General features: G+C 34.9%; 2 protein-coding genes and 1 pseudogene across 2 annotated transcripts; all 3 read right to left on the bottom strand.

Moving 5' to 3' along the window:
- Positions 1-427: 427 nt before the first annotated feature.
- On the bottom strand, positions 428-1,129 carry LOC127242484 (non-specific lipid-transfer protein 2-like). The gene has a single exon (XM_051262046.1). It carries the CDS (start codon positions 1,010-1,012, stop codon positions 680-682), a length of 333 nt encoding a protein of 110 aa, XP_051118003.1. The 5' UTR covers positions 1,013-1,129; the 3' UTR covers positions 428-679.
- Positions 1,130-12,768: 11,639 nt separating this feature from the next.
- On the bottom strand, positions 12,769-13,920 carry LOC127242026 (uncharacterized mitochondrial protein AtMg00810-like). The gene has a single exon (XM_051261359.1). The coding sequence runs from the start codon at positions 13,918-13,920 to the stop codon at positions 12,769-12,771; it is 1,152 nt and encodes a 383-aa protein (XP_051117316.1).
- A 7,503-nt stretch (positions 13,921-21,423) lies between these two features.
- LOC127242025 (uncharacterized) lies at positions 21,424-25,872 on the bottom strand (annotated as a pseudogene).
- Positions 25,873-26,242: the final 370 nt, after the last annotated feature.

The raw sequence follows: 26,242 nt of genomic DNA, 5'->3' as shown, positions 1-26,242 counted from the left end.
TTTGATCAGTTGGGATGATATTTTGAATAAATAATTATTTCTAATGTTATATATATATATATATATATACAAAAGTATTCAGTATAGATTTTCTAGAGAAGAAAAAAATATTAAATTATTATACATGAATTTGTGTTTTTTTAAAAATATGCCGATTCAACAACATTAGACTTGAGACTATGAGGTCATATGTTCAAACTTTCGATGTCTCAGGTCATCTGCCACACATAATTTGCCTATGGGACGTAGTTTGTAGGATATTAGGTTCGACTGTGGGACCTAATTTGCAAGATATTAGATTCGACCGGGGTTTACTCGTACTTTCGGGGGTCGATTGCGTATTCCCACGTCATAAAAAAACAAATAAAAAATAAAAGTAAATAACTAAGATGGTAACACTAGGCCAGAGAGTGCCCTCTATCAAAACAAAGATTTCGAATTTTATTAGTGGATGACTAGAAGATAGATAGATGGATATATAGAGACGAGTGACAACAGATATATCATCTATATATATATATATATATATATATATTAATTAAGAGACAGATAGAATTACTTATTCAAGCCACCACAGTAACGCCATACACCATATACATACCTAATAGAAATATAACTAATGAAGAAGCAGCAGTAGCAGTAGCAGTAGCAGTAGATAGAGATGGGCTGGGCTCCGCAGTCAGCAGTTGGTGGGAATCTGGACGGCGCATGTGGAGGCGACGGCCTTGGCGTTGGGGGAGTCGATGTAGGGCTTGAAGGCCGGGTTCCTCAGGTACCTGCACAGGCATGGTTGCTGCGACCTCAGCTCTTGGCAGCACTGCGCCGTCGGAGAACCCGACCCAGATAACGCCGGCAGGCATGGCCCAAGACCCATCGGGTCGCATCTTATCACCTTATCATCATCTCCAGCAGCACAAACACAAATACAAACACAAGCAATTACAGCCATCAGAACCTGCACCCCCACCCTGCTGCTCCTAATTCCGCCCATCATCTTCTTCGTCATGCTCATGCCCACAATTGTATGTATATATATTTATATATATATATATTAATTTATTATTGATGATATTTTATTTAGAATTTGAGTTTGGTGTGTGTTGTTAAAAGAAATTAGAGGTGGTGGAGAAAAGTTGGGGTTTCTGGTCTGCTATTTATAGACGTACGTGGGCAAGGGGCGTATTGCAATTTTTGTTGAGTACATGGCTATAAAGAATACTTGTGATGTCATTTCAATTTATACTTACTGTTGTTTTGAACTGACATAAAAAATTGAAAAAAAAAAAAAAAAATACAAATTCTGATTACTAAACTGTGCAGTGCGTAAGATTTTAGTTTTGAATAGTAAAATTTTGAATTGAAATAATTATTTGATGCAATATAAATATATATTAATGTGATATTTTGAATATAAATTTTAATTTTAGTGTAATATAATAAAAAAGATACTAAGTATTTAATTTGATATTTTTAAACAGAAAAAAAAATTACAATAATAAAACTAAAAATCAAATCCCACGAGTAAACTACTACATTTTATACTTAATGTAAAAGAATGAAAGAGTATATATCAAATACAATATTTTAAAACATCAGCAAATGTGTTGATTGAGTCAAATTAATATCATATTTATTTGATCTTATGAGAATATATAATCAAGACAGTTGTACAATATAATATTGTATCATATAAAAATGTATTTTATTTAATTTATATATTATATTGTGTTATATAAATAATTCACTGAAATTTGTGTGTAGTTAGAACATTAAATAACTTTTCTATTTTAATTATTATATTATTTATTTACATTTCATTTATAGTTAAAAACTTATCCATTCATATTTTTATTATACTCTTAGTTATCATTATTTTTTTATTCATTCTACTATTTTTTTATTAATATTTTAATAAATTTTTTATAATAGTCCCACATTATTTTTCACCTATCTATTTTAATATTTATCACTATTTTTTAATTTTTTACTCAATCAAATTTATATAATTCTACTATGGAAGGAATAATATTTTTATAGTATAAAAAAGAGGATAAAAGGAGATTTTTTATTTACTAAAATAATAAAGATAACATTTCTATGACATAAAAATTAATATTACTATAACAAAATGAATATAAATTTGAATTAAAGAAAAAATATATATTACCGTGGGTTGAAATTTCTCTAACAGGATGATAACTAAAGACTTCTTTTTGTATAATTTAGAGTTATTAAATCTTTAATTCGTACCAAATGCAGCACCCAAACGTTTGATAATAAGAAATTAGAGAATGAAAAGAAAATGTGTGAAAATTAAATAAATTGCAAGAAATAGAAAGGAAATATAACTTTGTATTGAGATGTATGAACTTGCCTTACAATGATTACAATATATCATATTTATAGAAGCAACGGTGTTTACCAATAGATACACCATTCTAACTTATTAGAATTACGAAAGAACACAACCCTTCGTACAGTGAAAAAAAACATTTATAATAATTAATTAATATTTGTTTTTTAATTATATTTAAATTTAGAAATTTATCATAATACCCATCCTGTATAATCTTTAAATCTGGTAACAAATCTTAATATTTTGTTAACAAAAATCCAAGATATCATAATCAAGATAAAATCCGATAGCATATCAAAATAACATTTAATCAAAATAAAATTTGATATCATATCAGATTTTCAAACTTTTATTCGCAGCCAAAATCAATCATCCTCACTTTTTCTTTTTTTATTGTCTTGTTGCCACCAAGAACATGTTTATATGTCCATGCATATATCAACATTGACTTTTTCATGATTACACCCTTAATTTCTTTAAAAATATATTTTTTCCTTTGTTCATGGGTTTTATTTTATTTTATTTCTTTTTTTTTATCCATGGACTTTACCTTATCCATGGTTTTCACCTTGTCCATAGTCATATAAAAAATATTTTCTTTGTCCATGCACTTTATTTTTTCCATGGATTTTAATTTATTCATTCCTTGTTCATAGGTTTCAATTTTTCTATGAATTTCCTCTTTTTCCATAGATTTCAACTTTTTCATGGAAATATATTTTTTTTCCCTTTTCCATGTTACTTGCCTTTTTCATAGAAACAATAACATAGGTATACGCTTCAACTATTTAATGCGTCACGATTAATTTTTTGTGGTAACATAGACCCCCCTTCACTCATATGGCTGAATATTTTGAAGTCATATAATGAATAATATTCCAGAAACTCAGAACTCTAGATCCGCAAACACCTAACACACGGTTTCTTCTGACAATAAAAGATGAATTTTAGTCAATCCATTGTTCGACCATGGTCTTGATTTGATATGTAGCAGTCCATATCTCGGCTAAGGGTACGATCCAAAGGTATTCTCCAGCCAATGATACGTATTATGGATTTCTACCAATACATCATCTTCTAGTTGTTGGAGTCGGCCTCATTTGGGCCGCATATATCATTCGAAATCCTTGTAATGTAAATTGACACAAATTCCAAAGCTTAATTTTCGTATGGATAATTCCACAGTGGCGTCAATTCGTACATTTTAGTATTATGTCCGAAAAATTTCGGATCTACTCCCACCACTTTAATCTTATCTTTGTCCCAAAATATCAATTGTTGACAAATATTGGATGGAACGTAATGAGAAAAATGGACTCAATTCCTAACTTGGTGGGCGATGTTTATAGTATTTCCAAATTTAGACGGCACACCTACATCTTTGTGTCCTCGGATGTAGTCTAGTCGATGTACTTGAATGAGTGTGTGATTGATGATTTCAAATATGAGCATATTCCTCGCTTGACAAAACTATGTATTATTTGAATTTCTGTATAAAAATTATCACAATATTTGATTTATGGCATACTTTATTGCTCTATCTCGCTTGGCATGATCCAGAATAGGTTTGTTGAGATTATTAACAATTTTTGTCATTTTAAGCGGTAATTTGGGTCCAGAAAAGCTAAGGCAAGAGAGGCAAGCAATAACTTCTACCGCTCGTAAGCAATAGCCGTCTCCGCTTGCAAGCGATGCTCCAGCGCTCAGTCCAGCGACCAGACACCCACCACAGCGAAGCGACGGCAACTCAAGGCAAATATCGCCTAAGTGTCCAACCCGCAGCGGTACAGCAATTCCACTACCAGCCAACACAAGCAAACCCGCTTAACTGCGCTGATGCCCTCTAGCCATCCAGCAAGCGAGGAAGATCTACGTCCTTACAAGCCCAAGCAAGTGAAGTGAGCACCCTGGGAGTTATGTCCAGCAACTGCTTCAACAAAATAACCGCCACCAGCTGCCTAACTACCTAGCGGTTAGAACTACTTTGTAACTGCTTGCAACCGCTACTTCCACCAGCTATAAATATGGCCAGATATATGTATGTAAAATATACTTCGAGAGGAGTATACTAGCACTTATTTTCCGCACATTCTAGCTGTCTTCCTATCTCCCGAGAGCTCCAACCCTGTAAGGGAGTTCTCAGCAGGAATGACCAGGGGAGTTGAGATTTCTCTTCTCATTTAGCCACTACTTTACTGCTTACCTAGTTTAGTTTATCATTTTAATTACATTTTTTTTGTAGAATTACAAGTTCCAGCTTTGGTAGTAAATAATGAAATATCATTTGTTCTTCGTCATCACTTCTTTCATGCTTTTTACATTTATATAAACCCTAGTTGAAAATAATTTCACTTCGCTGGTAAAGAGCACAGAAATATTGATTATCCAAACCTTGTCTTTTGTCACAAACATATTCAAGGTAGTTCAATGTAGTTAAGTTTGTGGGAGCCTTATCGACCTGCTTAACTACTGGTTTAAATTCAATTTCGATTAAAAAAAGGTAACATAAGGGTAGAGTCACTAATGAGGTAGAATTTGGGATAATTAATGGGGCATAGGCGGTGGTCTATTGGGTCGCAGAAACTCCTAGTAACAGTAGGGTTTCTTTCTTATAATGTTCTGATTTTGGGTGTCATTGAAGTCTTGTAGTAAATCTCTTAAGGTCAAGTACCAGCAATCAAAATTCATTATAATCTAGTTTATATATTTACATTACCCCCCTTCCTACCGCTTCCGTATTATACATATATGTTTCGATTAAACACCAGCATCACTTGCTCATTTCATCCAGGTTAACCTAGCCATTGAGTAACATACAGTTTAGACACAGCATCTCTCCATCACTCTCTACCGCTCAATCTATATAAATATATGTTGTGCCATCCGTTCATGTCCCTATCGCTCACCCATCGTTGGCACCTTGTCCGCTCACCACCGCTCCGCTCACCATTGCTCACTTTTTATCGCTTTTCTTTCCATCTTTCTATAGTCTAGGGTTCTGGCCCGCTGCAAAGCGGGTTCTTTTACTGTTTTTTCGCCGCTTTCATGAGATCAATACTTGATTTAAATTTGCAACTTAAGATCCCTGTATTTGACATGGAAACACACCAGTCAAAGAGTATAAATGATTATGACAAACGATTCAGGGTCTACAATCACAAATTTTTACTATATTTGATCGTTCACTATAATTCCTTACAATTCAATCTTCGAACAAAATTCCCTGTATTTGAATATATATACAAAAAATAGAGATGTCATCATCGTGTCGAGCTATGCTTTTGACTACGGTACTATCAACCAGCACAAAAACCTTTGTTTATGTCTCAATTTCTGGATTATTTTTCTCATGCCAGTATGGAGACCGTCTTTGAGACTTTATGTTGTCCTGAAGGGGTACCTCTCATAGTAAAGTCGGTCGTGCCGTTACAGTGCCAACCTGAACCTCAGGGAAAGGTTCATTATCCACTTTCATACCGGAGAGTTTGAGACTCTTGTTTTTTATGAATTTATGTATGATCATCCTAGAGTGAAGACAATTTGTGGTGACATCGAAATGACTTGTGCCATTTGAAATATATTTGCCCTTTGATTTCCTGAGGCAAAGCCAAGTTTCTTACCGTTAGGGATGCGGATTTGACATCCTTTTAGAGCTCATAAAAAATCGCATCGGCCTAGGTAATATCAAACAAAAAATTCTCGTTCAGTATCTAAGGCATGTCTTCATCCTTTAATGGCTTAAGATTGGAGCAAGTGTAAGGCTTGCCCGGTACCAGTTCTGCTAGGGCCTCTTCAATAATATTCGGAAGTTCATAATTTTTTATTGCATCCTCTACATTAATTACAACAATCTCGTGCTTGTCTCGTTCGCCTTTGCTCTCTTTCTTATAAAAAAGACGTTCCAAGCATGCAACACTGGCTATTAATTGTGCCAAGCCTTGCACTTCGTGGACTGTAAGTAGGTCATGGAGACCCGACAACATGCTTTTTACTGCTATATTGGCGATTTCGGCTTCGCTTATAATTACTGGACATTGAGTTTTAGTTTGCATAATTTTCTCGATAAAGGCAGCGGTTGATTCACCGAACTCTTGTTTGGTTTCCATTAAATCTGTGAGTGTAGTTTCTGGTATAGAATTGTAAAACCTGTCATGAAACTCTCGCGCCATTTAAGCCCAATTATTTATGGATTCGATATGGAGAGATTAGTACAATGTAAACGTAGTCCTTGTAAGAGTTAAAGCGAATAATTGCAACTTGTAAAATTCATTAAGTGACTATTCCCCAATAAGTATCATAAATTTGTCCATATGTTCAACAGATGATTGGCCATCCTCTTCGGTAAATAGTAAGGATTCTAGAATCCTGACTTTTTACAGCAATGGATAATTTCGTTCCACCCATTCCGAAAAAGGTTTTCGGTATACAAGATTATGTGGGTCATGGCCTTGGTCACCCAAGTGTTGACTCAAGACATCTTGAATCATCCGTTTCACATCATGATTAAAATCTTGTGCTGGTTATAATATGTTTTGAGGATTCCATATTGGTTGTGATTCCAACAAAATATCCGGTCTTCGAAAAAATGATGGTACATGGGCTTGGTGAAAGTAAGGCACTGTCATAGGAAAGTCTCTATATGATATTGTAGTCGGTTGTTGAGGAGCAGTTGGTATACATGGCTCGCCAATACATGTACATGGTTCGCCAACACATGTACATGGTTTTCCAGTACGTATACATGTGTCAGAGGGTAATAACTTTGGGTTTGTGTCATACTTTGTGGTATGTTATATGTCTGGGTGGTATTGATGTCTGTAAACAATGGTATCAATGTGTGCGGCCATTGTTGACCATGATTCCTAAATTTGACCGATGTAGGCGGCCTTAATTCATACGTTCCAATACCACCTTCCATTTGGAAAATTGGAGGGGTTGTATTGATACTTGTTATCCATTGGGTTGTAGCCAAAAAACTATGGAGGAGTTGTTGGCATATTCCTTCAGATAATATGGTTGTACTACCATGTCTGGCTAAGTTTGACGCCAACTAGCAATTATTTCGTGCCGAAGTTTCCACTCGTGTTGGAGTGACTCTATCCAAAATAGATACTGATGAAGGTGGTAAGCTTTGCAATGTTGTGCGAACAATATTGGTGTTTTCTGCCGATGTTATTCTTTGAATTGAGCTATTAGGCAACGTATAAGTCTTTCTTATTGTATTTTGATAAATTCTGAATAATTTTCTGTAAACAACAAATTATCATTCCATTGGGCGTGCCAAAATGTTACTATGAGTTGAAATATCTCCAACAAGAAGATAACTAAAGGCTTTTTATCGAGGATTTAAAGTGATTAAATTTTTAATTCGTACCAAACGCAGTGCTCAGACGTTTGATAGTAAGAAATTAGAGAATGAAAAGAAAGAAGTGCAATAATTAAATAAATTGCAAGAAATAGAAAGGAAATATAACTTTGTATTGAGATGTATGAATCTATCTTACAATAATTACAATATATCATATTAATAGAATCTAAACGGTGCTTACCAATAGATACACCGTTCTAACCTATTAGAAATATGAAGGGACGTAACTCTTCGTACAGGGAAATAAAAAATCTTTAATAATTATTATTTATTTTCTAATTGAATCTAAATCTGGGAATTTATCACAACACCCATACTAGATATTCTTGAAATCTTGTAACAAATTTTGATATTTTCTTAATGAAAATCCAAAATATTATATCAAGATAAAATAAGATATCATGTCAAAATCAGATATAATCAAGATAAAATCCGATATCATATCAGATTTTCAGTCGTTTATTCGCAGCCAAAATGAGTCTTCCACAGTTTTTCCTTCTTTATTGTCTTGTCGCTACAATCTTTAAGTCGTGTCCATAGTTTGGTTCTCCTCTATGTGTTGTCCACCAACATGTTTATTACGCACTTAATTTCTTGAAAAAAATATTTTTCCCTTTGTCTATGGGTTTTATTATTTTATTTTTTTCTTGTCCATGGACTTTACCTTATCCATGGTTTTCACATTGTCTATAGTTATATAAAAAAAATATTGTCTTATCCATGGATTTTATCTTTTCTATGGATTTCAACTTATTAATGGCACCAAATTTAAAAAATATTTCTTTCCTTGTCGATGAATTTCAACTTTTCTATGGATTCCATCTTTTTCTATGGATTTTAACTTTTTTATGGAAATGTATTGTTTTTTTTTCATATTACTTCTCTTTTCCATGGAAAAAATAACATAGTATACGCCTCAACTATTTGTTGCGTCTGGACGATTAATATTTTTTGGTAACAAATATACATACAAATAAAAATTAATATCATATATATTTGGAATTTATGTAGCGTAAAATTGTATAAATTATGAAATTAATTTGCATTATAAATTATTGGATATTTTTATCTCTAAAATTCATCGATGACCGTCCAATGGATTAGGCCAGTCGAGATATACGTGAATTGGGTTCTCCGGCCTCCTCAAAAAAGGATTCAGAGTCAGATATTGAATCGCAACACCTCCGAACAAAATATCGCAATATGAGAAGCCAAGTAGACAAAGAGCAAATTAAATGGAAAACAAGAAGTTGAATCGAAAAATAGGAATGAAAATTGATTGGATTTAAACTTTAAAAAAAAAAAATAGAACATGAATTTAAGGTCATAAGCATAAATAAAATGAAAGCAAAAAGAAAGAAGATAAAATTATTTGGGTGTTGGAAGGTTGGGTCTCTTCTTCCTCTCATTCAAGGTGATATATATCTCTCATGAATTAATATAATTCCCACTTCAACCACTCAATTATTTTCCCAAAATTTGTCCATAATTTTATCCCCCTTCATTTTTAACTTCTCACATATTTAGGAAACTTTGACTCACTCCTCAATTATCTCAATTATCTTAATTATCCCAATTAAGCATGGGATTATCCGTACACAAATTTGGGCTGGATTGGGATTGTTTGGACCGGCCTATCCACTTCTTCGAACTGGACTGCTAATCACCTCCGAAGGCTCGAAAATATTTGGGAGTAACAAATGTCTCCCATAAAAATATTTGGGAGTAACAAATGCCCCCTACAAAAATATTTGGGCAAAAAATTTGCCAAACTTTGAAGCCCAAAATTTTTGTATGACATTTCGATGGTACCTTGGTCTGAGCTTCATATGGTCTCATCCAACAGTGGTAGGGAGCTAGTCCGGGTTGTCTTAGGGTCAAATTCATTGGGAAGTGTGGCGGTTAGGAGTAAAACTTCTTGATATTTTGGGTAAAAATCCAACCACTTCGACCTTGAAGTCATCTTTGTACTGTAGGGCTTGCTCCAACTCTAGATAATTGGCTATGATGTCAAGACTGACCTCTGAATTTCTATCATCTTCAAGAGCCCTAATCATAGATAAATCCTCCGTATATTGAAATTTTGGATCCTCCAGAGGAGGTTGTTTCATCTGGGGAAACTTTGTTATTTCAAAATCACTCGTTTTGGCCTCTACTCTTGTTGGATCTGGCGCAGATGTCGTAAACCACTCTTGTCCAACACAATTACATTCTGATTTTTCCGTGTATGGCCTACTCGGAGCTTATTTTCTTGCTGGCCCATCTTCTTTTGACTGAAATTAGTTGTCCGGCACCGACGTCGCTTTCTCCGTCTTTGTGCTTTCATCTTCTTCTTTCTCCGGCCACATATCTGATGCTCATCCCTTCTGGGCTGCTTGTAACGCCGCGTTGGATGAAAGGTTATCACCATTCGGTCCACCGAGATCACCCTCCATATCTTTCCATTTTTTTAAAAATGGATTTTCGCAAATGTATCGCTATGGTTCCTCCGGTTTCAATTGACCTTTGCTGGTCTGCCCAGATCTGGGTCTGTTATGTCTGAATTTGACGGAGTTGACCCTCTCGGAGTCGGCGGATCTTTCAAGGCCCTTTTTGACACTGATGATGCTTCAAGAGGTAGCGAGGATGGCAGATCTACATCCCTTATCGCCCTCGGATGTGGCGTTATCGTCGGGGCTACTTTTCGGATAACTTCTGGAGCTCGATGCGCTTCCAGAGTAGGCAGGGCTATCCTCCGGGTAATGTTCAGAGCTAGAAGTGCTCCCATATGTTGCGGGGCTGTTCTCCGAGCAGCATTTAGAGGTGGAAAAGTGCTTCTGGAAGTGACGGGGCTGTCCTCCGGGTAATGTTCGGAGCTGAAAGTGTTCCTGAAGGTGGCGGGGTTGGCCTTCAGGCAGCGTTTGGAGCTGGAAGTACTGTCGGAGGTGGCGGGACTGTCATCCGGGCAATATCTAGAGCTTGAAGTGCTCCCGAAGGTGGCGGGGCTGTCCTCCGGGCAGTGTCTGGAGCTGGAAGTACTGTTAGAGGTGGCGGGGCTGTCCTCCGGGCAGTATCTGGAGCTTGAAGTGCCACCGCATGTACCTCTCAGGTCATCTGTGGCACCTTTTGCTGTGTATATGCTGCCAGAGGTGCCTCTCGAGTCATCCGTGGTGCCGTCGGAGCCAAAAAGTTCTCAGATGGTATCGAAAGTCCCTGATTTGGAGATTCGTAAGACTGAAGCTACCCGGACGCCTCAGAAATTGCGGCGCCAATGGAGTTGGTATGTTTGATCCTACACCACTACGACGGCCGAAATGGCTGACCTCCAGGGTCCTGGATAAGGCAAGGCTGCGCCCTAGGGTACACTCAGAAATAGTGCAGTTGCCCCCCAAAGTGATTTCGGAGGTCGGAGGAATAGCTTGAGGTGTTGGGGCCATGTTCGGCCATGCCCCCCAAGCGTCGATGGCCGCTCCTTGATTATTGCGATCCAAAATCGATGTATGGGTATCTGTTCCACCAAATAAAGGGTTGGAGTACTATTTAGAGGTTGGTGGCATACCTTCGATACTTCCAGAAGGACTCTGGAATGGCACCTTTCATGTAATAGCCTGCCCGGGGGATGTCATTGCTTCAACCAGGAGCTCATCGGGGACACCCTTGCTGCTGGTCCTTTGAGTCGGTACGGTTACGTTGCCGAACCAGAATATTGCCAAATGGGATCCGATGCTGCCCCCCAGTTCTGCCCTTGACAGAGGATCATTTCTGGTAGGTTCGGTGTTGATCGTGGGAGCTTCTCCTTTGTGGATCTCTTCTTCCTTCACCCATGCGAATTCATCGCGGATGGTGAGCTTTAGTAAATCCATAACGTACCGGGAAAGCTTCAGCGCTAACCCGTGGAATGCCGTTTGGATCTCTTCCAGGATTTGACCCTGTAGAACGCTAGCCGGGATTATCACCATTCTTTCCACATCTCCCAGAGGTGCAGAGAATTCGTCATGTGTGATTTTTCCATAAACATGCGGCGCTGTAATTTCACCGGAAATCGACATTGTGGTTTTCTTCAGCGATGGTAATTTGCGATTCTTCAATTGTATAAAAAGTGCGAGACTCTTCGGGGTCCCACTGGGCATGCCAATCTGTTATCGCTGAAATTCGTCGGTGACGGCCCAATAGATTAGGCCAGTCGAGATCGACGTGAATTGGGTTCTTCGGACTCCTCAAGAAATGATCCGGGCTAATCTTACAGTTAGATATTGAATCACAATACCTCCGAAAAAAAATACTTGTAGAACAATGTCCCGACAATGGACCAATACGGTGTGAATCGAATTCAAAAATATTGCAACATGAGAAGCAAAGTAGACAAATGGCAAAGTAAATGGAAAGCAAGAAGCTGAATCAAAAATAGGAATGGAAATTACTTGAATTTAAATGTTAAAAAAAAAACATGAATTTAAGCTCATAAGCATAAATAAAATGAAAGCAAAAAACAAGAAGATCAAATTATTTGGGTGTTGGACGGTTGGGTCTCTTCTTCCTCTCCTCCTAGGTGATATATATACATCATGAAGTAAAGATAATTCCCACTTCAACCACTCCTCCATTATTTTCTTAAAATATGTCCATAATTTTATCCCATTCATTTTTAACTTCATACTTATTTAGGAATCTTTAACTCACTACTCAATTATCCCAATTAAGCATGGCATTTTCCGTCTACAAAATTGGGCTGGATTGGAATTGTTTGAGCCGGCCCATCCGCTTCTCCAAATTGGGCTGCTAATCATCTCCAGAGACCCGAAAATATTTGGGAGTAATATATATATATATATATACATTTTATATATAGAATTTTTGTGGAAAGATAAATTTTATTCTTCAATATTAAAACTTTGTTCGATTGTAAGTTTATTTATGATATAATATATAATTGTTACGATTAATGGAATAAACTCTATTATCGTTAATTCACAATTAGGGTACAATATTATATTTATACAAGAGATATATTAGTAGGATATATATATAAATATATACAATATATATATCAACATCCCCCTCAAACTTAAGGTGGAACGGTGGAATCCAACTTGAGTTTGCTAAAAAATGACTGAAAACGGCCGGGAAGGTGAGGTTTGGTGAATCCGTCGGCCGTCTGATCAGCAGAGGAAATGGGATACAAGGAGATGCTTCCGTGAGCAACGTGATGACGTACAAGGTGACAGTCGATCTCAATGTGCTTCGTACGCTCGTGGAAAACATCATTCGTCGAAATCTTCATGGCGCTCTGACTGTTGCAATGGATAATAGTGGCAGAGGGTTGAGGCATTCTGAGATCAGCCAGCTGCCAGAGAAGCCATAGAAGCTCGGCAGCGGTATCGGCAAGGGCTCTATATTCGGACTCTGCGCTGGACCGAGAGACAACCGTTTGTTTCTTGCTGCGCCACGAAATAAGCGAGTCGCCAAGGAATAAGCAAAACCCGGTGGTCGAGTGGCAATCAGAGGGATCTCCCGTCCAATCAACGTGAGAATACCCGGTTAAAACTAAGGAAGAACGAGCGAAATAATGAAGCCCATGAAGAAGAGTACCTTTGACATACCGGAGAATCCGTAGGACAGCAGAATGATGAGTCGTCCGAGGAGCAGACATAAACTGACTGACGATATGGACGGCATAAGCAATATCTGGTCGAGTGACAGTCAGGTAGATCAGACTTCCCACAAGCTGACGATACAAAGTAGGATCATCAAGGGGAACGCCGTCCATCGGAGTAAGACGACAATCAGAATCAAGAGGTGTAGGAGCAGTCTTGGAGTCAGTGAGACCGGCACTAGATAGGAGGTCGGAGGCATACTTGGCTTGAGAGAGATAATATCCGTCGGAGGTGTCGGAGATCTCAAGTCCTAGGAAGCACCGAAGAGGCCCTAAACTCTTCATCTCAAAGTGGCGGTGTAGATGAGCCTGCAACTTAGAGATACCTGATGCATTATCTTCTGTAATGATCATGTCATCCACATAAAGAAATAAAACAGTAAGTCCAGCTGACCCACGTCGAAGGAAGAGAGCCGAATCATGATCGCTAGAAGTAAAGCCAAGCTGGAGTAGAGCAAAGCTAAATTTCGAAAACCAAGCTCGAGGTGCCTGTTTTAAACCATATAGGGCACGGCGAAGTTTGCATACCTTGGAAGAGGTAGGAAAACCAGGAGGAGGAGACATGTAGATGTCCTCGGATAAATCACCATGCAAGAACGCATTCTTGACATCAAGCTGATGCAGGGGCCACCGACGAGCGGCAGCGATGGCGATAAGACAACGGATAGAGGTGAGATGAGCAACCGGGGCAAATGTCTCCTCATAGTCACATTTTGGGAGGATACCAAATTCTCTTCCTTGTCCCACTTTCGAGTCCCCTTTGATCGTTCGTCTCCGTTCTTTGCCTTGTCCTCTCCACCTCTATTCCCCTCCGGTGACACGGCTCCGTCTCCCGCTCCGGACGCTGTGCCGGTTGCGCTTCCTGAACCGACGCTGATCCCCGAGCCTACTCCTACTCTCGACTCCAATACATCATTATCACCAGAGCCCGACACGACTTCGATCTCAGCCCTTGATCCTGGCCCTTGTCGTTCCACTCGGATTAGTCACCTTTCTACTCACTTACTTGATTATCACTGCTTCTCTGCCACCTTGTCCCATCATGAGCCGAAGTCCTTTCGTGAGGCGTATGCGGATCCGTTGTGGCGGCAGGCTATGTCTGAGGAGTTGCAGGCTTTGGAGAAAACCCATACGTGGGATATGGTTGATCTTCCCTCTGGCAAGAAACTTATTGGCTGCAAGTGGGTATTCAGAATCAAAACTCACTCTGATGGATCCATCGAGCGCTACAAGGCGCGTTTGATAGCCAAAGGCTACACCCAGCAGTATGGTATCAAAGCCTAGGTTAGGTCTCGAGTTCGAGTCCCACCGTCCCCATTTGTGCACATATGCATGTGCACCGTCTCCATTTGTGCACATATGCATGTGCAAATTTCGCATACCTCCACTTGCACCTGAGGAGGCGTGTTGGGGTCTCTCGTTTGCGGATATAACTAACGGCTTAGTTTCCCTAATAGTTCGAGCTTTTAGGTGAGACGGTCATTAGCATCCGACAATAATAAATTTATAATGTCATTTAAATATTTTATAAACTATAATTTATTCTTAAAAAATATATATATAATAAGAACATCATTATATAAAAAAAAGAAAATATATATATTAGCATAAATTAATTTTTAAAGAAAATAAGGATATTAATATATATATTTATTTATGATATAATATATAATAAATTTAAAATGTCATTTAAATATTTTATAAACTATAATTTATTCTTAAAAAAGATATATATAATAAGAACATCATTATATAAAAAATAAGAAAATATATATTAGCATAAATTAATTTTTAAAGAAAATAAGGATATTAATATATATATATATATATATATATATAAGGACTTGTACAAAACAAGAGATTATGAGTGTCTTCCATTTGTAAAATATTTGTAAAAGTCATTTTGAGAAAATTGAGAGTAGGATGTCAACAACCAGTATTCAAACTGGTAATCAAGCACGCGACAATTGTTGAGAGTTAATTAGTTGTATAGGACAATTTAGTGAAAGTTAATTAGTTGTACAGGGCTTGTTTGTTTGGAGGTTTGAGTTTTATATTTGACTTTTAAATGATAAAATTTTAGATTTAAATAGTTATTTAATATAATAAGAGTATAAATAAATATTGAAAAAACAAATTTAAATCCCGTATAAGAAAAATAATTTTTATAAGTTAACACCAAATTCAAGTATTATGCAGTTCGGATCCTCCCTCTCATTTATATATCCTATCTCCACACACATAATACGTATATATATATACACGTATGTACATATTAATATATATATATACATACATATATGTATATATACACATTATGTATGTATGAATGAAAAAATATGATTTATTTTTGGGATGGAGAATCCATGGCGGTATTACAAGGCTTTTTGAAACGAACAAAAGCAAATCTGAGCTTGACATTACATATCATATCATATTATTGTGGAATTATACTTAATCCTAACAATATATACGGATATAATATTTTGAATGTAAAACATAGAAGTAACGTCTGTTTTTTTTTTTCTTTTTTTTTTTTTGATGTGTTAAATTACAGAAAAATAATCTATATTTTAATTATGTAGATAAAAAATTTGTATGAAGTAGAACTTATGAAGCATATATATAGTAATGATGGAAAATATGTTCTAGGTACTCAATAATTAGATAAAATAAATATTACCAGTACTTACAATAAGGGCACCGTTTGCTTTTTACACATAGATATTTTAATATTAGTATTATATTAATTTGAAATAAAAATAACAAAAATGTCTCAATTAGTATGATTTAATATAAAAATAATAATATTTGTATAATATATTATAAATTGTAAAATATTTATTAGGCTAGGGAGCCAGTATAATTAAATAAATCTTACCTCTGTCTCCCTCCAAGGTAGTTAAGAATTTATTTATCGATAATTAATAATAGAATGCTAAATGGTCAAATCAAACAAATCTGGAAATTTCTGTGTGCATGTATAAAACTATAGTTTTAAAAGACTACTGTTAAATTTATATATATTATCATTATGTATTTTATGATCATTCAATTAACCCATTTCCTAATCAAATGACTGACAGACATATATATTCACTGTGGATGGTGTACTACCCGGCGGAATAAGAATACTCCCTCCGTCCCAGATATTATGTTCACATTGCCGTTTCTGTTCGTCTCACATACCATGTTACTTTCCTTTTTTTGAAAAATGATTACACACTTTAATATCATTTTAAATTTTTAAATTTTATTTTTTTTAATTTTAATTAAACTAATTAATTATTTTAATCTTAATTTATAATTATTTATATTGTAGAATAATTATTTTTACTAATACATTTTTAATTATTTACTAATTATATTTCTCCTAAAATATCGTGTAGCAGACGCGGTATCTGAGACGGGGAAGTAATAATAATAATAATCATTATAATTATATATTTAAAAAATATATATATATATATATAATATATATATATATATTTATGACAGTTTCTTGAATGTATAAAAGTAGGAGCTGTGGAGTTGGTTGTTGAATTAATTGTGTATCTGCCACTAAATTTAATTAGTCTGAGTGCAGAGCAGGGCCATAGTAATTAATTTACCAGTTGGCTGCATGCAAATGCAATACACCAACTTCTTATTTTATGGGATTAATTAATTGGTTCAGAGAATTATTTATATCACCGATCTTTGCACCACTGTTAACTTCTCATCTCTCACCTCTCTCCTTATATCAATATATATATATATATTTCATTGTTTGTAAGGGATAGAACGGTCGTGTCGGGATTGGATTTATAATCGTGAGGTTATGAGTTTAAATTTTGTTTGTCGGGCCTATGCAGAGTATTAAGTTCGGCCGAGAGTTTAAATATATATGTATAATTTTAATCTTGATTTTAAATTATATTTTTTTATTTAAATTTTAATTTTAAGTAATGTTTCAATATATTTTTTTATAAGGAAAGATTATATGAATATTTTTTTTATAAAAAATCATATAAGATCAAGATGAATAGTATGAATTTGTATTTAAAATACAAATCATACACACCCTAAATATTGATTGATTTTAAAATAATACTTCGTCTCACTTGCCATGTTCATATTGCCATTTCTGTCTGTCTCACATTTCATGTCATTTTTCTTTTTTGAAAAATGATTATCCATCTTAATCTCATTTTAAATTTTTTAATTTAATTTTTTTAATTTTAATTAAACTAATTAATTATTTTAATTTTAATTTATAATGATTTATATTATATATTAATTATTTTCACTAATACATTTTTAATTATCTATTAATTATATTTATTTTAAATTCTCGTGTCTACAGTGACCAAGACACCCAATATAGTACCTAGAGAATATATTTTTATACACATATGCACCAAGCAGCAACGCGTAGTGATACACATATTTTTATTGGAGATGAATATATATATATATATATATATAACTGTAGTAATGAAAGAGACGCGAAAATTTTCATAGCTATCATTTCAAGGCTTCTTTAACTCTCCTGTCACTTTCATAAATGCTTTGAATTATTACTACATACATATATTACACATACATGCATGCATAATCAGGGGCGTACCGAGGCGGGGCAAGGATGGGTTGCAGCCCCCCTTTCCCACCCCACTCCACCCCACCCCAATTTTGTTTTTTTTTATATCTACTTAAATTTATGTTTTCTTTTTATTTAAATATATGTAATATAAAAAAAATAAAAAAATAAAATAATACTAAAAAATTGTATATTTTATCTGAATGAAAAAAAATACAAAAAAAATATTTATAATATAGTATATAACTATTATTGCTATTGTAGTTCTTCAAAATATAATAATCGATAATTTTTTCGAATAAAAAATAAATATTTATAAATAAGATTAAACCACTTCTCATCTATGTGCACAACTTGTATCTGTCAATATGTAGTGAGTTAAGGCTAAACTTCAGTTCTCTATCTTGTTTTTTCTCGCTGAGGGAAGGCTTGATTGCATTGGTGTTTGGTCTGATCAGCTCCGATTTTTCCCAATTCCCGACATTACTCTTGCTTACATTCATCTCTTTCACACTATTTCTATAAGTTTCTCTCCTGTACACATCTATATTTTGTAAAGTTGTTTTTATCAAACTCCTTCCCCTTAACCCGATGAATGTCTATTTTCTTTTTTTTTTTAAAAGAAATGGGCTGAAGTGACTGAATTTGCTCGTATGCTCTTTTCCAAATCCGATGGATGAATTGTCTATTTACACCATACTTTAAACTTGCTTTAGTAAGTTTCCCATGAACTGGTTTTCGGTTCGTAGATCCCTGCAACAGAAATTGTATAATGCAATTAAGATCATTGGCTGCTAAATTTTGTTTGTTTTTCATATTTCAAGCTATTGTGAAATGAGTGGTTGGAAATGTTATTTTTATGATGTATATATAGTATAATTTAATAGGGGAAATATGAATTTGGTAATTCATGGAAATTTTTCTTTTTATAAGAAGGGTTAAGGTGATGTGACAATGATGTGATTATTATCCCTCTTTGGAAGAGAAATGAATTCTGTTTTGGAGAATGTTTGTGCACAGGTTTTTATCAGTGTTCACTGTAATTTTTATTGTGTAGTATCATAATGATTTATCGCGTTGTCTACTGATTTTTCCTTCTTAATGTATGATGTTACAGTTACATTAACCTTAAACCTAAAATTAAGGTTTGTCTATTGATTTTCCATTTTTGATGTATGATGTTACGGAATGATAATGCTTTGTGCACTGTTTTTTTTTTTTTTTTTTTTTTTTCTAATTACGTACATTTTTTTTAATATGAACATTGTCTACTTAATTATGTGCATTGTAAATTAAGATTTGTGCACTGTATTTAATTATGTAAATTGTAAAATTAATTTTAATTTTTTAAATTTAATTACGTAGTTTTGTTTTTAATTATAGTAGTTATTTTATTTCTTTTGTAATATGCTAGTAATTATGTAATTATCCCTGTAATTTTATTATGTAAATTTGCGCTTTTTTGTATACTCTAATTTTAATTATATTTCCTACAAAGTACATTAATTGTATTTGGCTTCAAACAACGTTTGCGAGGGTTGTGCTCTTGGCAAGCAAAGCAGAAAATCATTTCATGTCGGAAAGGCTAGAAGGGCAGCAAATCGAGCTTGTTCATGCAGATGTCTGCGGGCCAATGAAAACAAAATTTAATTCTGGAAGTAAGTATTTTTTGTTTTTATTTACAGATGACTTTTCGCGAATGAGTTGGGTTTATTTTCTGAAGCTAAAGTCAGAAGTATTTTATTGCTTTAAGAAATTCAAAGCCTTAGTTGAAAGACAGAGTGATTGTAAATTAAAAATATTAAGATCTAATCGAGGGGAATATTTCTTTCTAAAGAATTCACTGCATTTTGTGACAAACATGGAATCAAACATGAATTAATAGCTCTATACACGCCACAGCAGAACGGCATCGCTGAAAGGAAAAATCGCACTATTGTTGAAACGGAACGATCTATGATTAAATTGAAAGGGCTCTCAGATTATTTTTGGGCTCAGGAAGTTGCAACAATAGTCTATTTGACCAACATATCGCACACTAAAGCCGTATGGAATCAAACACCTTTTGAGGCATGGTACGGATACAAGTCTTCTGTGAGTCATCTAAGGGTCTTCGGTTGTGTTTGTTATGTTTTGGTGGCTGCTGGGAGGCATAAGCTTGAACATAAAACAAAAACATCTATCTTTGTCGGATATTGCACACACTCAAAGGCTTATCGCTTATTTGATCCCGAGGACAAGAAGTTAATTGTTAGTAGAGATGTTAAGTTTGATATAAAAAAAAAAAAAAAAAACAAACTTGGGATTTAACGGTAGAAAAATCAAAGCCAAGTTTAAGTTCAGAGGCTGAGATAGAGCTATCAAAAAACAATAAGGAAAATTAGGAATTTATAGTTTAGGAAAATCATGTAATCTCAGTAGCAGCAGCAGATTCAACAACAGCGCCAACAACACCGACAACAACTGTAGCAGCAACAACAGGTCTAGCAGTGTACACGTCTTCTACTCCTTCATCATTCGATTCCTTGTTTGCACTATTTTTTGGAAAACTTACTACCGTAGAGGAAGCGTTACATAATGAAGTTTGGAAAAAGGCGATGGAAGAATAAATAATGGCCATTGAGAGAAACCGGACATGAGAATTGGTATATTTTCCAATTGAAAAAAAAAAACAATCAGCTTGAAATGGCTATCCAAGATTAAATATCATTCTGATAGTAGTGTGCAGAAGCACAAGGCAAGATTGGTGGCGAGAGGATTTACTCAAGAGCAGGGCATTGATTTCGATTAAACATTTGCATCTGTGGTGAGATTTGATACAATATGGGTTCTTCTTTCCTTGGCTGCTCATCATAGTGGGTGATATATCAATTTGATGTAATGGAGATCTAAACGAAGAAGTTAATGTACAATAGACCGAAGGATTTATTGTGCAAGGGGAGAAAGATAAAGTCTATCGGTTGAACAAAACTCTTTATGGACTCAAGCAAGTGCCAAGAGCTTGGTACAACAAGATAGATGAATTTCTCCAATCAAGTGGATTTGAAAGGAGTTTAAGTGAACCGACGTTGTATGTAAAGAAAGAAAGTCTTGAGAAAAGTGTCATCATTAGCATTTATGCCGATGATATTATATATATAGATACACTTGCAGCATCAGTTGATGAATACAAAAGAATTGTGATAAATCATTTTGAGATGATTGATTTGGAAAAATTACATTTTTTTTCTTGGGTTGGAAATCAAGCAAGTTCCAAAAGGTGTGTTTGTTTCTCAAAGAGAATATTTGTCTGATATGCTTAAGCTACTTGACATGGACCAATGTCTTGCTACTTCTATTCCAATGAATCCAAATGAAAACTTGAGTAGTGATGATGGCACTGGTTGGGAAGATGCAAGCAAATTCAGGAACTTGGTAAGAAGGTTAATTTATTTAACCCATATGCGACCTGACATTGCATTTCCAGTTAGATTAATTTCCAAATTTATGCATCGTTCAAGCAAACAATACTACGTTGCAGCAAAATGGATCATATGTTATCTTGCTGGTACACGAGACTATGGGATCTGGTATACACAAAGTAAGAATTTCATTCTTGAAGGGTTCACCAATAGTGATTGGGCAGGATTCCTCGACGACAGAAAAAGTACCTCAGGAAATTGTTTCAACTTCGGAGCAGGTCCAGTGTCATAGCTTTCTAAGAAACAATCAACTGTTGCCTTGTCATCTGCAGCATGCCAAAAATCTGATTACGAAGAACCCTTGAAGATATAAATCAAATGCAAAAAGAACCAACTGTGATATATTGTGATAGTTCATTAGGTATGGCAATTGCTAAAAATCCAATAATGCATGGCCGGAGAAAGCGTATAAAAATAAAGCATCACTTCATTCATGATTTGGTAATTGCATGAAGTGTGCATGTTATATTGTGCAACAGATTAGACCAGCTTGCCGATCTATTCACAAAAACATTGCCATTGCAAGATTCGAAGAACTTCGCACGTTTCTATATTACCAACTTTAAAGTAAGGGGGAGTGTTAAAAATTATGTATCACAATTCAAAGTATATTATTATTATTATTATTATTATTATTATTATTATTATTATTATTATGATTATGTTATTCAGTAGTTTGTAAATTGCACCTATTTTTAAAGATATCAATTTCTCCTATGTTCTTTGATATTTGTATTTTCTTTTGATGATAGGAGTTAAAACCTTTCTACTTGTTGTTTGAATTTTACAAATTCCAACAACAATTATGGTTCACCCATTAATATTTTTTTTTGTTGCACTTAGGTTTTCATTAAATATAATGATAATTGTGAATAAAATTATTATTTTAATCTACGGTTGTACACATAGTTAATATTAAATTGACAAAATTAATATGTTATATGTATTCCATTAATATTAATCATTGCAGCCATCCTTAGCTTAGCTCGTCGTCATTATTTGTTTTTCAATACAACATATATTCATTTGAGATTGTTAATAAATTTGAGGGGCTTGACAGAGAAGAAAAAAAAAATTATTTATTTACTTTTATATTCATATTTTTAAGAAAATAAATTTTAAATACTATATAATTTAATTTTTTAGAAAACAGTTTAGTACTATAATTTTATAGCGTTTAATATTATACATATAAATGATATTTATTTTATTTTATTTTTCTTTTGAAAAGGTCCCTCTTCATAACAATCTTCTTTTCTTCGTGCAACTTGAAAGAAGATCACTGTTTACACTAAATTAATCAAAATAATCACATGTTTCTCTCCCTAAAATAGCTTGAAAATTTTCGATTAAAAAACAAAAACAAAATAGCATGAAATTACAATATCTGATGTGCAACGTACATAATACAATTTAATAAATATTATTTGTTTTTTTTTGTGATTTCAATAAAAATATATATTATTTTACTTCACAGAATATTAAATTTAAAAAAACTATATAAATAAAAATTTCAAATATACCGGTGTATTTGTTTATTATTTATAAAATTCCTTAGATCATTTCGATTAAGAAAAAAAAAAAAAAAAACCCTCTAATAGCACCTATATCAAATTCATTCAAATTACCTTCAAACAAATCCTCTAGAAGCAGTTAGATTGAGTGATGATAACAATAGTTATCAAATATGCATAACCCAAAATTCAAACAAAAACTTTGTTACAATTCAACAGAGCAAAAAAATAAAAAAATCATGTAAAATAATAAATTCCTTCATAACGTTTATTGCATAAGAATTTGAAATTTGAAAGAGGGAAATAATGAAAAAGAGCCAAAACATAATAACAAAAAAAAAAAAAGAGTTGCAACTTACCTCTTGTGGTTCTATCTTATGTTCTTTGATTAATTCCCTCGTAGAATGGACATTAGAGGATAAGTGGAAACGTTTGATGGCTGCTCAGCTAGCTAGCTAAAGAATAAGTCCAGAGAGAAGAGAAGCGCCATGTCCATGCAGACGAACTTCAAGGGTATGCTGCAATAACACTCGTCATAACAATTATTAGAATATGAAAATGAAATTCTCTATTTCAATCATAAGTATACTTACATATTTACATATTTATAGTGATATACAAGTCGTCCCAATAATATAAGAATCCTATGAATCTCGTAAATAAGATAGCTAGCATGAATATAATATATTGCTTCTAAATATATTTTAAGTGTTGAGTTAAATACTAGCTTCCAAACTTTACTATATAATGTTTTAAGAATGTATACCAAGATTTGGAGTGTTGTTCACTGTTTAGACCGAAGCATATCGCTGAAGCTACCACGCATTATCCGCCTGAATCGGGTGTCTTCGACTGGTGTTGGTGATAGCGAGTTAGTGTCCGGTGGTGGAGCTCCGGGATCACCAGTGTCTGTCTTTGCGAGCAATCCACTTTCACCGAAAAAACTGCTCAAGTGGGAAGCCAACCCCATAGGAAGCTTAGTGGCAGGGTCTAGTGTCCCGATGGATCGTTCCCCCAGGGACTTGGAAGAAGGAAGATCTGCATTCATAGAAGGGTCGACGCAAATATATTATGCAAATAAGAATTTATAAATGCGGAGCAGGCCAAGAAGCTGAATGAAACGATCTACAGAAGTGAACCTGTGGCGTCGAGAGCACGGATTGCATGGCAGAAGGCATTAACAATCTCACGTTGGCGTTGTAGATCCATTGAAGATTATGGCCGAGATGTTCTGAGATGGAAAATCTTGGACAAGAGATGTACACAAAGTTAAAAGAAACATATGTATATTATTGCATTGAAAGGTTTTCCAATTTTTGTCCATCTTGAGGAAAGGATATAATTTCGGAGTTTATCAGTTGTGTAAGGTACAGATGCAGAGAGGGCGCGAACTACAGCGATGGTTGCTTCATGTGAGCCGTCTTCAAGAAAAGCATCCATCTGAATGCATATCTTGTCGACAATCTGCAAAGAAAATTTGAATTGATTTGATTGATCAGTTAGAGACCAATTCCAAAGGGCTCTTCTATGGATGATTGATTTCAAGGGTATACCATACCATACCATGTCATTCTTATAATGTTGTGCAACACCTCCGAAAGCAACGATGCTTGCATTTTTCACATCCAAGTTTTGATCCGAGCCAAGAGTTACAAGAGCCGGTATAACATGAATCGAGGCCATTTTTGCTTCAATATAAGATACCTTGAAGAAAAATATCATCCAAAAGCAATGCTTACTAGCATAAGCTGGTAAAAATGATAATACATAACAATTAAACAAGCCTAGCCTCACCAAGATTTTTGAAAGATCAGCAGCATAGGATTTGAAGTTTGCGTCAGTGCTCGCAACCATTTCCCAAAGGATATTAATCATGGTGTTGTCGTGTTCTTCAAAAGTGCTGCAGCACAGAAACAACATTGGATCAAGCCAGTGCATTAATCATGGAAAACATTGCCTGAATCGAATGAATTAAAAGCTTTTCTTAAGGCACAAACCACAAAAAATGTAGAGAGCTCATAATATCTTGCTTTACCAGCTGATCATTCTGCGCACAACTCTGAAGCAACAGATTCTTCAAGTACTCTGTCAAGTGTTCAGCCTGGCTCGGGTATCCGAGAACACCTGCAAGGAGAAGAGGTAGGATGCATACAGTAGCAAGTCTTTGACCAACTGTAGTTGTGGCTTCAAATCTGTCACGATGGAAGATGAGATTAGCACAAATTCAATAGAAGTTTCGATATTATGAAAACTAGAAAAATTGAAATCATTACCTCTAATTTTCGGGTGGGAGTTGATAGGAAAGAATTTCAAGTCAGCTTCATTGCCCACAGCTACTAAAACCACTGGCAGCATGATATGGGTCAAATAAGATTCCCCAAACTGTGTTGTCACCGCCAACAAAAACTGCATTTGATTGTCCAAAAATTTAAATCTATTGAAACAAAATAGAAAATACAACAGATTGCAAAATAAATTGAAAAATTGTGCTTGTACTCTTGCTATGAAATGTCTTAAATTGTCTTCTTTTGGAGACAACAGAGAAGCCAATTGAACCAAACCAGGAAAGCACTCATTGTGCAACCACTCGAATGCAGGCCATTTGTTAACCCCCCCTGATCAAAGTCAATAGGCACCGAGTTCATAGTGGATACTCCTAACTCACCGGTAAAATGCTCCACTTCATGAAACACTCGGGAAAAATTGAATGTAAAGTACTTCGAAGCTCACCTGTATAGATTTCAAGTAGAGGTGGACTCAATACTTTTCCAGCAGAATCTAAAACTGATGCAAAAGGACAAGTGACGACAACATTATTGTAAACATGTCCCAGCAATGCAGAGAGCAGCCGCAAAAGAACTTCAACCATCCAGCGCTGTCTTTCACCTAAAGCACGAAAATGGAACTCAATGGAACCTTCAACCCCTGATAGAGGCGGGCAGCACTGGAAGACATAATTCATTAGATAGAAATGACAACACCAAGTTTCTAAAAAATTTACAAGAATATAAGTAGGCGCAGTGTAAGAAAATAAACATATAATCAAATATGTTGGCGGAAGCTAAATTTAAACAAACCTCCTGCCATTGCTAAAAATTAGATTTATGCTCGATATTCTTTTCTCCAAGCAAAACGTGGATTGGAACCGTGGGAAGACGGTGTTGTCAGACTTTGGACCCCTTGGGAGGATGTTGCCAAACTTTGGAAACTTCCGAAGATAGTGCCAGATGGTGGAACCCTAGGATGATGTTGCCAAACCCTGGCTCTCAAATAGCGATGGTGTATTCTAATTTTCTGAGAGTAGGTTTAGTAACCAGTATGTGAGAGTATTT

This window comes from Andrographis paniculata, unplaced genomic scaffold, assembly GCF_009805555.1.
Source record: "Andrographis paniculata isolate CXL003 unplaced genomic scaffold, ASM980555v1 Contig86END, whole genome shotgun sequence".
NCBI classification, from domain to species: domain Eukaryota; kingdom Viridiplantae; phylum Streptophyta; class Magnoliopsida; order Lamiales; family Acanthaceae; genus Andrographis; species Andrographis paniculata.
This window is presented reverse-complemented; position numbering and strand designations above follow the sequence as displayed.

Coding starts and splice junctions, on each gene's coding strand:
- LOC127242484 (XM_051262046.1), bottom strand. CDS start 1,012: ATGAGCATGACGAAGAAGATGATGGGCGGAATTAGGAGCAGCAGGGTG.
- LOC127242026 (XM_051261359.1), bottom strand. CDS start 13,920: ATGTCTCCTCCTCCTGGTTTTCCTACCTCTTCCAAGGTATGCAAACTT.